Here is a 12,442-nt window from a genome sequence, read left to right as displayed (position 1 = left end):
GGAGCTGCGGTAGATGAGTGGCCACTTCGGGAGAAGGGGACTGAAGAGGTGAACAGGCCATTCTCAGGCTACAAGATCAGGTGTCAGGCCTCATGGCTTGGATCTCTGTGCACCTTTGGGGGTCCCAGTGCGCCCCCTCGGGGTGTCCGCGCGCCGTCCAGCGCGCTCCCGGACCTTCGCTGGCCCCGGGCACCTCTGGGTCCCAGCGCCCCCTGCCCCACAGCTTACGCCTTGCCACGCCAGCTGCCCTATGCACCGCCCCTGACCTCGACCCTAGCTGCTCTGTGCGCTCCCCGAGTCGCAGCGCGACCCCACTCCTCCAGCGGCCCCAGGCCTAGCTGCCCGGAGCACCCCCGAAGGCCAGACGCCTGACCGCGCAGGGCCCGCCCGGTGACGCATTTCCAACAGCCAGGAACCCTGGCCGACCGGGCACGCGCCCGACGTCCGGGAGCGCGCCTCGTGCACGCGCGACTACCACGTGACCCGCGCCGGCCAACCTGCGCGCAGGGATTTGGGGGCAAAGCGCGGCCCCGCGAGCAGTTGCGGCGGGAGAGCGGCGGGCCGAGAGCGTGAGTCGCTCGCCCGGGGCTGCCTGCAGTCCCGCTGCCCTCCGAGCGCAGCCATGTCCGAGGAGAAGCCCAAGGTAAGGGCCGGCGGGTGTGGGCCGGGCCGGACTCAACCCCCACGCCCGCGCCGCCCCCGCGCCCGCTCCCCGGGCCCCGCCGCCCTCCGCCGCCGGCCGCTGGGACCCGTGTCGAGCCGCGCCGCTGGGCCTCCCCTCCCCCCTTCTCCCTCCACCCCTCCCCCACGCCGCCCTGCCCCGCTCGGTTCCCCTCCCCCCGCCCGTTTCGCGCCCCGCCCTCCTTCCAGGCCCCGCCCCTACCCAGACCCCTCCCTCGGGCCCCGCCCCTTAAAGGCCCCGCCCCTACCCAGACTCCGCCCTCGCGCTCCGACTCCGCCCAAGTCCCGCGTCCACTGTTCGAGCTCCACCCCTCCGGCTCCAACCCAGTTCGCTGTGCGGGGAGACCCGCCCCGTTGGCCCGAGTCTGGAAGAGCCGGCGCTTCTAGTTTGGACCTTCTCCATCCGCCGACATCGCCCGCGTCTCCAAACCCTCTCTGGGACCCCCCCTCCCCAGGACCTCTTCCTTCGCCGGGACCCTCCCTAACTGTGCACCTCACGGGAACCGGCCGGCCTGGGCTCTACTGCCCGCGTGCGCGTGGTCCCCTCCTCAGTCCTCGCTGCGGAACGCCGAGGGCGCAGGCCGGGCGGGGGCTCCGAGAGGCCTGACTTGTCTGGATCCACTGCGGCCCCTTGGGTGTGTGCTCATCCCGCTCCGCAGTCTGCTGCTGCCCTGGCCGGCAGTCCTCGCGAAGGTCCGCGGTCTTGAAAACTAGTCTTGGAAACGGGTTTCTGGAGCTTTTCGTCAGCACTCTCGCTCTGCGCGCAGCCTCTCTCTTGAACCCCGCTGCTGCTGCTTGGAGATCGCGCCCCAGTGCACACGGGAGGCAGAGGCAGGCTGGGTGCGCCTGCACGGAGCCCCTAGACGGGATCCCACGGTGGGGCCCCGGTGGACGCGGCCCTTTCCGCCCTGGAGCCTCCTCGGAGCTGCCTTTGCTTTTCCAGTGGGGGTGGGAGGAGATGTAACTGCCTGCCTTTATGACCTCTAGGTGGTCTCCTCTTCCAGAGTTTAAATGCAGTGAGATACAGTGAAATATGCTCAATACTCATCCTTTGGGTGCGCTTAAGCTTAACACTCCCACGTGTTCAATGTCCAAGGCCTAGTTCAGTAGAATTAACTTGTTTTAACTACTTCCAAGACAGCGAGCTGGTTGTGCCTCACACCCCACCCTTGTCTTCGGAGGCCTCGGTTCCTTCCGGGCTGCTCTGGCTCAGAGATGCTCTCTCCTTCGGGCCTGGAGGGGAGGGGGTAGGAGGCATACCCCCAGGCCATCTTGGTGCAAAGAAAACCTTGTGGACCAGTTGGGAAGACAGTTTGCCTCCCCTGGAGAGTCCAGGTAGGGGACTGACCGGGTGAACCCTGCTGTGGTTTTTAGGGTTTCTTCCTTCTCTTTCCTTTTTTCCAAGTTTTGATTATTAGGGATTCGCGGCGGGTCTGGCCTTCCTCTTCCTGGTCTGTAGCCGCGGCCCTCTTTCTGTTTGCGTTCTGGTCCCTGCATCTCTCTGTTTTAAACACACCCATATTTTTTCATTAAGAAAGTGAATGCATCATCTGTCTATGTGCAAAAGAATGCAGTTCGCCCCTTCTCAACACTAAATTGGGAAGTTAAGTCAAGATGGATCAAAGACCTAAATGTGAGAATTAAGACAATAGAACTTTTAGGAGAAAGCATAGGACAAAAACTCCACGACATTGGACTTGGTGGTGATTTCTTGATTGCGACACCAAAGACACAGGTGTCATGAAAAAAAAAAAACGACTTATGAAAATTAAAAAATTTTGTACATCAAAAGACACTGATAAAAGAACAGGGTAAAAATGCAGCCACAGAAAGGGGAGATGATATTTTCATATCACTATCAACCCAAAAAAAGCCACAGAAGGCTGCAAATAAGAAAGTAATTTGGGGTGTTAAGAATTGTGATTTGGGAGACACAGATTTGGGTAAAACAAAGAGCTTTCTGGGTAAGAAAGAATCAGGGGCTTAAAAAGGCAAGAGCCACGAGGCTGAACCCTGACACAGAAAGAAATGTGTGTCCCGAAGGGGTGGCTGTCACGCGTTGGTTCAGGGTCAGGGTCCCACAGGCGTCTCGAGTTTTGGGCAGGTGTCCTGGATGCTTCGTCAGGACAGGACGTGGTCACAGGTCAGATTCCATCTGGGTTGAGATGAGCGTGAGTCCCGTCCTCAGTGGTCTCTGGGTTCTGTCTGAGGGGCTCTCTGAGCAACACCAACTCCCTTTTGATTTTCCTTCTACATTGCATATCTGATAAAGGATCAATATTTAGACTATATAGAGAACTCCTAAAACTCAACAAGAAAATAAGTGACCTGATTAAATAATGAGCAAAAAAACCTGAATAGACATTTCTCCAGAGAAGACATATGAATAGCCAAGAAGCTTATGGAATGATGCTTGATATCACTGATCATCAGGGGAATGCAAATAGAGCTACAGTGAGATACTGCCTGACACTCATTAGGATGGCTACTTTAAAAAATCAAAACAGAAAGCAGCAAGTGCTGGAGAGGATGTGGAGAAGTTGGAATTGTTGGTGGGAATGTCAAATGATGCAGCTGCCATGGAAGAGAGAATGGAAGTTCCTCAAAGAATTAAAAGCCGAATTTCCATATGATCCAGCAGCTCTACTGCTGGGTGAAAGTGTTAGTGGCTCAGTGATGTCCAACTCTGCGATCCCACGGACTATAGCCCTCCAGGCTCCTTGTCCATGGAATTCTCCAGGCAAGAATAACTGGAGTGGGAGCCATTTCCGTCTCCAGGGGATCTCCCTGACCCAGGAATCGAACCCAGATCTCCTGCATTGCAGGCAGACTCTTTACCACCTGAGCCACCAGGCAGGCCTGGTCTGTGTGTACAGCAGGGTATTATTCAGGTTTGCTACATCAGGGATGAACCTGGAAGACATTATGCTGATTGATGTAAGCCAGTCACAAGAGGACATATACTGTAATTCCACTTACAGGAGGTCCCTAGAGGAGTCAGATTGATGGAGGCTGAAGAATGGTGGTTGTCAGTGGCTGGTGGAGGACGAGTGAGGGTTTCATGGGGACAGAGTTTCAGTTTTATAAGATGAAAAGAATTGTAGAGATGGATGGTGGCGGTGGCTGTATTTTATACTACAAACTGTACACTTAAAAATGGCTGAGATGGTAAATTTTATGTGTATTTTAACACAATGAATAAACAGCAAAGAAATAAAAGAATAAGTGGATAGGAAATCTTATCTGTAAATGCAAGGAGGTACCCTGGATTAGATTCTGGAACAGAAAAATGGTATTAGTGGAGAAAAATTGTGAAATACAAAACAGAGAAAGGGTATTAGTGGAAAAACTGGTGAAATACAAAAAAGCTTGCAGTTTTGTTGTTGGCGGTGTGCTAGTGTTGTGTTCTTGGGCAGGACGCAAGATGTTAACACCAAGGAGACCCAGTGGGGCATGTAGGAGCGCTCTGCCTCTGTATGGCAGCTTTTTTGGAAATGTAGGATTATTTCAAAATTAAACCTTTATTTGAAAAGATGAAAAAGCAAAAGCATCCTTGGTCTCTGGTGAGTGGTGAGGTGCTGATCGTGGGATCCCCAGCTTCATCAGACGGGGGCTCATTGCTAGAGTCTTGCCTGCTGGGACCACTTCTCAGAACCACTCTGAGCTCCCCTACTCTGGTCTCCAGGGGCCTCCTTTCCTCTCTCCTCCATGTGGCGGGAAGCAGGTCCCAGAGCTTGGAACAGGGAGCAGTGGGGAAGGAGAGCCCCAGGAAGAGGAGAACTTGGCCAGGACAGCACACAAAACCGCTTTGGTCTTCATCCAGACTATGCAGATTGACTTAGGTCAGCTTCGTCATTTGTGAAAAAGCAGACACTCCTCTCTTTTCCCCAGCAGTGTGCTCTCGGGCTGAGCTCTTCTTGGAACACCAGCTTCTTGCACCAACTTCCAGTAGTTTCCAAGGACCAGAGACCTTGTTGATTGCTCAGCAGCTTGGAGTGTCCCATGGGTCATGTCCCATGGATAGGATAGGGCGGTGACCCCGTTCAAGTGGGACTGGCAACCCAGAATGCACTTGAGGGTGGCCCTCCCTGGGAGGCAAGCGGGGAAGCCGCGGGCAGTCTGGACCCTGAGCCACTGCGCAGCCTGCGTTCTGGCCAGAATCGTCTCTGGTGTCTTATTCATCCTGACACTTAAGTATAAGTCACTTGTGCTCCACTCTAAGAGCAACCTTACAACAAAGGCGGATCTTCTCTCTGTTGTTTTCTGGTGTTACACAGATTTTTTTCCCCCTTAAGCTGACGTTTGCGACAAACGCTAGGTTGGCAGGACGTTTGCCTGACTCAGCAGATAGAAGTTACAAGTCAGTTTGGTATAAGAATACGACAGACACACCAGTGACTGAATTGCTGGGTTTAAGAAGCAGTGGTGGTTGTGGGGCGACAGGTGGAGGCCCAGATGCATGTATCTTTGCAGGAGGGAGTGAAGACGGAGAATGACCACATCAACCTGAAGGTGGCCGGGCAGGATGGCTCCGTGGTCCAGTTCAAGATCAAGAGACATACACCGCTCAGCAAGTTGATGAAGGCCTACTGCGAGCGCCAGGTGTGGGGAGGGGCGGTGGGATGTGCGTGCAGGGGCCTGTGCGTGTGCTCATGTGTGTCCAGGCTGGCCGGGCTTCTCTGGGCGGGGCAGGTGTCTGGTGCTGTTGGAATCTGAACAGTGGGTTCTCACGGATTCTATCCCTCCTCCTCCGTGTCTGTGGAGACACTGCCCTGGCACAGTTTGCTCCAGACACACTTAATCAGTTCAGTTCAGTCGTGTCTGACTCTTTGCGACCCCATGAACCGCAGCACACCAGGCCTCCCTGTCTATCACCAACTCCTGGAGTCCACCCAAACCCATGTCCATTGAGTCGGTGATGCCATCCAGCCATCTTATCCTCTGTTGTCCCCTTCTCCTCCTGCCTTCAATCTTTCCCAGCATCAGGGTCTTTTCAAATGAGTCAGCTCTTCACATCAGGTGGCCAAAATATTGGAGCTTCAGATTCAACATCAGTCCTTCCAATGAACACCCAGGACTGATTTCCTTTAGGATGGACTGGTTGGATCTTCTTGCAGTCCAAGGGACTCTCAAGCATCTTCTCCAACACCACACTTCAAAAGCATCACTTCCCTTTATTTACTGCTTTACAAGACAAAGGGCCGCCTCTTGTGTGTGTCAGACTGTGCCCTGGGGCCCCTGGTGCTCTCCACAGGAGCCAGTCCTCTGTGGGGGATTCGGAAATCCTTGACCTTAGTTTCTACTCTTGACTTTGATAACCCTTGCCTTGGCCTGTTTGTTGTTACTATTAAAAACACCTGAAAAAGCTCCATGCCTTCCTCTTTTTCTCCGCTCTTTTCAGGCTTTGCTCTTCAGAGGGTCACTATCAATTCCAGCTTTTTCTTTTTTCCACTTTTTCTTGGTAAATATTGTTTCGTGGAGAAATTTTGGATTTTGGAGACTATTTTCACCTGTGAAAGGTGGGACTTCTGCTCTGACCCGTGGTCCACACAGCCAGACCCTGCCCCCGCACACAGCCCTCTCCCTGCACCCAGCCTGCTCTGGACTCTGCTGCTTTTGTGACCAGGCAGCCACCCCAGCCACATAGCAACCTGTGCTTATTGCTGGCTCTTGTCTGAGTCCTGTTGTTCTTGGTCTGGTGGTGGCTGTGTGTGTCGATTTCAGGGTGTCCCATCATGAATTTATGCCCTGCATTTCCTGCCATGCTGCACTATCTCCCACCCGGGCCCCCTCCCTCTTGCCCCGCCTGGGCTGCCGCTCTGTGGTCCTCCCACAGAGCCTCCCAGGAATCCTTCTGCCCATGTATTCGGCCCCCCTCCTGGACTAATCTTTCTGGACTAATCTTCTTCCACTGTCTTGATAAAGCATATCTTCCAGTATCTTGCTCAGAAAGCATATGAAGAATACTGCTTCTCTGAACGTGATTTGCTTTATAAACCTTCACACTTGAGTAATTTGACTGCACATAAATTTCTAAGTTGAAATTCATTTTCCTCTTTTGGAGTTCCTGCATCATATTCTTCTAGTTTCCCCCATTTGTGTGAAAAGTTCAGTGATGCTCTGATTCTCGGTCCTTTGTTGTAATGTGGTTTATCTCTGCTAGCTTTCAGGACTTTATTCCTGGGCTTTTAGGTAGGGAGTTTTGTCTTAGACTCTTCTGGGCATGTTCTCAGCCTTTTGGTCTAGAAACTCAGTTCAGTTCAGGAACCGGACCTTCTGTCAGTTCAGTGACAGTTTGTGTCCCTCCCCAGTGGGATTCCATCCGATTTAGTCACCTGTGCCAGGTGTGTGCATCTGGATCATTTCCTCCAACTGTGCATGGGGCTTGTTGCTGTTGATCTCTTTTCTGGGAAGTTTTCTCGACTTTGTGTTCCCGCTTTTTATGGGTGGTCTTGTGTCTGTCATGATTTCTGATTTTCAAAAGTCCTTGTTCTTTACTGTTTTCTGTGGCTTCCTTTTCCTGGGGGAACTCTCTGTTGTTTTCTAGCTGCCTCAGAGCTTCAGGCCCATTGGTGAGACTTTGTAGTCAACTGGGTCATAAATCTGTGTATTCACAAGTCTGGTGTTTTGATGAACGTGTGATTCTTTTTGAACTAATGTGTTAGCAGGAAATACTGACACAATGATAACTGCTTTTCTTTTCAGGGCTTGTCAATGAGACAGATTCGATTCAGGTTTGATGGACAACCAATTAATGAAACAGACACCCCAGCACAGGTAGGAACCCAGCAGGTCTGCACTCAAGGGCTACTTCCGACCTGTGTGTGGCAGCTGCCAGCAGGAGCGCTCACATTTGAGAGTTACTGATTGCTGTTCATATAGAACACCGTACATTTTCTTTCCCTTTTTTTTTTGAAGTGTGCTGCATGGCTTGTAGTTCCTGACGAGGGATTGAACTGATGCCCCTGCAGTGGAAGAGCAGAGTCCTAGCCACTGGATGGCCAGTGAATTCCCCTTACATTTTCTTAACGGCTTAGATTATTAGATTTTGTAATTTTGAGGTTTAATTTTCAAATGAGAAAAATGTACTTTGTCAGCCTCCTCTGTGTGGGGAGAAGGAGCAGGAGGGCTGGGTTCTCAGCTGAGGTGGTCCAGGGTCATGGCCGAGGCCCAGCGTCCTCACCCCCCGACCCCACCCCCATCCCTGCTCCAGGCGAGCTGGGCAGATGTGATCGCCACCTCGTGTTGTCGGGACACTGGACCTGCAGCGTTAGTCTGCAGCTACATTCCTGCCTCCATCTCCTGCGCTCTGAGCACTGATGCCAAGGGGCATGAGTGGAGAGGGGTGCGGCGTGCTCCATTTCCTCCAGCATCAGCCACCACGTGCGGCTCTGTCAGGTCTGCGCATCCCTCCTCATGGAGGGAGAGCCTGGGATCCAGGCTGCAGCCCTGTCACCTGTCAGCCAGACAGCTGCAGGGTCGAACGTGGGGAGAATCAGCCAGCCTTCAGTGTGAAAGGGCTGCTCTGTGGAGGTTTCATCTCTGCTCCTGTGGGGAGCTGCATGCCCCTTACACAGAGGGAAGGGGCAGCCATGGGCTCCCCGAGCCTCTGTGCTGATGTGCGTGCTGGGTCGTGTCTGCAACAGTCCTCCCCGTGCCCTCCCACCTCCCTCAGGGGTACTGCTCTTGATTTCTGAGCAGGATGCTACTCGACGGGATGGGGAGGCCAGCAGGGAGCCCTTCCTTTGGGACAGAGTTGGCTTTGACAGCACCCATATGGACTCCACCCCCCACCTCTGAGGTCCCCAGGATTCACCGCTTCTGGTCACTCACTCCTAGCTGAAATCTGATTTTTGTATACTTCTCGGTAAAACTTGAGACACTTTGCTTTTAACGGGACTTAGTTTCTCTGTCAGTCAAGGCGCTAGCATTGTGGATTCTGTTAGGAGAACTTGGGGAAGAAGCGGGCTAACTGGAAAGCCATAGCTGAGCCTCTGTCCTCATGTGCCGACTTGAGGGTGGGCTCAGGTGCGTGGGGGCGGGTCCCCCCCAGCACGAGAAGACACTGACACACCTTCTGTGCCTGCAGCTGGAGATGGAAGACGAGGACACCATCGACGTGTTCCAGCAGCAGACGGGGGGCTCCAGGGTGGCCAGCTGCCTCTTGGGGAGCGGCCTCTAGAGCCCCCATCCCCTCGTGGCACTGTGCTGTGTTTGCTATTGAACAGTGGACGTGTGGCCAAGCCCATCAGCAGGGAGGCTCGGACACCGAGGACATTCCCCAGAAGGACTTCGCTCTGATGCACTTGAGTGCCACCGTGGTGATGGTCCCCAGCCTCCCGAGGCCCATCACCTGGTACCTGTGTTTGGGTAAAATGCGTGGTGAGGGACTTGGGCTTTGTTTTTACTTTTTCATTTTTCTCCCTCCTATGACATTTTCCTATGACATTTTCTCCAAGCTTGTGGCCTGAATGCCTGCTTTCTGTCTAGACGGGGATCTCACTCCAGGTGTTGACCCCCCTCATTCCAACCATGGAGAGAACTGTCACTACTCTGGGGGTGCTTCTGTGGGGCGAGTTTTGGGGTCATGGTTGGTATGGGAGATACACTTTCACTTACTGTTTCTTGCGGGCACAGGTTTTTTTAATGCTAAATATTAGAAATGTAAGCTTTGCCAGAACATAGTAAAGTTGAAGGGAAAATACTGGAATGTTTCTTAAAAGGTAAGAAGTTCTTCAGTAACACAGCCCTGGGCGGGATCTGGGGCCCTGGACCCATTGCCACCAACTGCCGGCGACGCTGCTCTGACACAACAAACATGGGCTTTTCCCCTTTTCTTAACAGAGAAGAAAGTAAGTCCCACACGTCTGCTGTGGTCACAGTGCCAGGGCCTCAGATTTCCTCCAGTATTTGCTTCTGATGAGTAACAATGGTCTGTATGTAAACAAGGAAGATAGAATATTGCTGATTTTGCTGGTATGTTTTTGTGTAAAAGAGCTGCTTTAGAGTGTGGCTATATGTGAGAGATGCCCCCGGCTTCTCCCCGAGGACCGTGCTCTGCTCCCCAAGTTGGTATGGAGCTTACACGTTACATGTGATTTCAGTTCTGTGCATTTTGGGGTCTGTTTTGGTTAACCTCCAATGGTTGTCCTGTTGCCCTTCCGTGTGGACTCACTCCTGTCTGATGGCCCCTGGCTGCCTGCTTTGGTCACCTGGGCAGGATAACCACCATCATCTCCTGCTCGCCTGAGACCTTGCTGGAGAAGTCTGCACTTCCTTTGTACCTTGCTGTTCGGGCACAGGCGGGGTGTCTGCGGCTCTGTTGTGTTTATTCCCCAATTTGTACATTATTTGTTGTCCTTTACTACTGTCAACAGTAAATATAGTTTGGTATTCTGTCTCTTGGCTCACACTCTATACTGCGTTTGGAGATTGGACATCGTGTCACGTTCAGTATTTGCAGTGACCCTTCAGCAAGACCACTCCGACTTCCATCTGAAGGCTGGCTCACCTGCACTCCTGCAGGCTGTGACATCCCTGCCAAGGCCGCCCCCTCCCCTGCAGAGCCCTCCTCCCTCTCCTGGGCTCCTGGGGGGTTACCGTGACTCTGGGCTTGTTGATATTTTTCGTGTTTGAATGTGAGACTGTTTTCCTTTGTGCAGTGCAGCTGACAACTTATTCCCTCATCTGTTTAGAAATGGAAGTGAGTTGACACTGATTTGGAAACTTCTGTGTTGCACTGTGATACTGTATCGGGGTGGTTGGGAGGTGAGCACAGGCTGAAAGCTCAGGGGCGGCGAGCACGTGACTTGCTTACAGCAGCAGTGGGCAGAGGTGTGGCCCAGAGAAGGTGTGGGGGGGTGTGGAGCCCAGGAGGACAGGCCATGCACTTGTGGGGAGGGTGACATGTCAGGGTGCCTGAGGTCAGGAGCATTGCGGTTTCTGGGGAGCCCTAGTGCAGTGCTGCCTGAGCCCTACCCCCAGCATCTGACGGACAAGCAGGCAGTGTCCTGGAGGTTGTCTTTTTATCTTAGAAATGTGTGCAGATGGTGCATTTGGAATAACAGATCTGCTGATATATTAAAATAGTTATGTAAAACCAGCTCCTAGAATCACTGGGTTAAACCGATGCTTCAGTAGGAGAGAGGCTCGTCTTTACTGATTCTATTATGGGTGCCCTGGGACCGAGCTGGCACTTTCCCAGTTTCAGTACCAAAACCCCATACCCCAGGACTCCCTGGCCCCAGGCACACGGGTGGTGCCGGCCTGGCTGCACTGCACTGCGCAGGTGGGAGCGCACCCATTAATCTCATCTGCTCCATGACACAGCTTTTATGGAAAGAATCTGCAAAAAGCAGACCCTTTTTATACCTCAGAACTTCAATTCCCAAAGAAACTAGTTGATTCTGAACTTGCCGGCCTGTCCAGTGGGTGAAAGAAAGCCTGTAAGTATCACACACCGGGTGCTCGGAACCCTTGGGACACCAGGACCAGCTGACCTGAGCTGAGCATTGCCAGATTTAGCAAATAAAACACAGGATGCCTAGTCTCAACTTGAATCTCAGCGAGGATGCACGGAGGGGAGTGTAAGTATCCTTGAAGGTGAGCCTGTCCCACCAGCCACAGCGAGGTGAGACTTCCATTATGTTAGCACCTCGTATTTTGGGTTTTTGTCACTTGAAACTAATCCTGGTACACACTGCTGAACACAAACGGTGAACACACACTGCTACAACAGAATGACCTCAGAAAGACGGCAAGTGACAGACATGGATGCAGTTCAGACAACACCCAGCATCTAATGGGTGCTGTTGTCTGAGCTTCATGTTGATCATAGTACTTTTCATCACCTGCACTAATGCCCTGTTCCAAGTAGAATTGTTCAGTCGCCCTCTGACCCCTGACCTGTATGGGGGGATGGGTGTAGCTGGATCACAGAGAAGGTAACTACTTGAATGGGAGGTGGAAACCTTAGGAGTATTTGCAAACCCATTACTTTTTGGAACTGTTTTAAAGTACAGTGTTTTTATATAAATCACCATGGTCATTTGAGAAGACAATGTCAGGCTGAATTTTTGTTGATTCCTCTACTGCCAAACATGCATCATTGTGAGGTTTATTTGTGCGGTTTTATTCAACTCAACAGATGCTTCTCAGCACATCCAGGAACACAGGAGACAAAAACTCCCTGCCCTCATGGGACATGTTTCTGGTTAAAGGAGACAGATAATAAGTTGTATATATATATTATACTAGAAAACTACACAGGGCATAATGTAGTAAATTCTACCCAACAGTATGTTGGAATAAGTGTTGTGAAGATAAAAACTTTTAGGAATGGGGTTCTAAGAAACACAATAGAGGAGTAGATAAATAAATGGGCCAATCAGCTGTAGAACCACCATGAATATTAATTTTAAAAGGACTCATCTAGTGACCTGATACACATTAGTCAGTGGAGAAGTCAGAGCAGCGGGGGTGGATGCTGGCTTGAGGCAGATGTCTAGGGGAAGACCGAGGGGGCTGCTGCCTGGGGCGTGCGGGGCGTGGGGCGGTGGGCTGCGGTTGTGCGGGAAGCCCATCCACCCTGGGGTAGGGGGGTGTCTGGCTGCTGCTCTGCTCCCTCCTCGGTCTCCAAAGCTCCTCTCCAGGCCAAGCTGAACCCAGACTGAGAGCATAAAACGGCCACAATCGCCAATCTAACTTTTTCAAACCTCAAACCGCGTGAGAGTCGCCACCGAGCACCAACCGCTCTCCGCGT

General features: G+C 52.4%; 1 protein-coding gene across 1 annotated transcript; it reads left to right on the top strand.

The window, feature by feature from the left end:
• The first annotated feature begins 464 nt into the window (after positions 1-464).
• On the top strand, positions 465-10,079 carry SUMO3 (small ubiquitin like modifier 3). Its single transcript, XM_061423341.1, has 4 exons — positions 465-643; positions 5,155-5,283; positions 7,387-7,458; positions 8,771-10,079. The coding sequence occupies exons 1-4, from the start codon at positions 623-625 to the stop codon at positions 8,861-8,863; spliced, it is 315 nt and encodes a 104-aa protein (XP_061279325.1). The 5' UTR covers positions 465-622; the 3' UTR covers positions 8,864-10,079.
• Positions 10,080-12,442: the final 2,363 nt, after the last annotated feature.

Source organism: Bos javanicus, chromosome 1 (genome assembly GCF_032452875.1).
Source record: "Bos javanicus breed banteng chromosome 1, ARS-OSU_banteng_1.0, whole genome shotgun sequence".
NCBI classification, from domain to species: Eukaryota; Metazoa; Chordata; class Mammalia; order Artiodactyla; family Bovidae; genus Bos; species Bos javanicus.
This window is presented reverse-complemented; position numbering and strand designations above follow the sequence as displayed.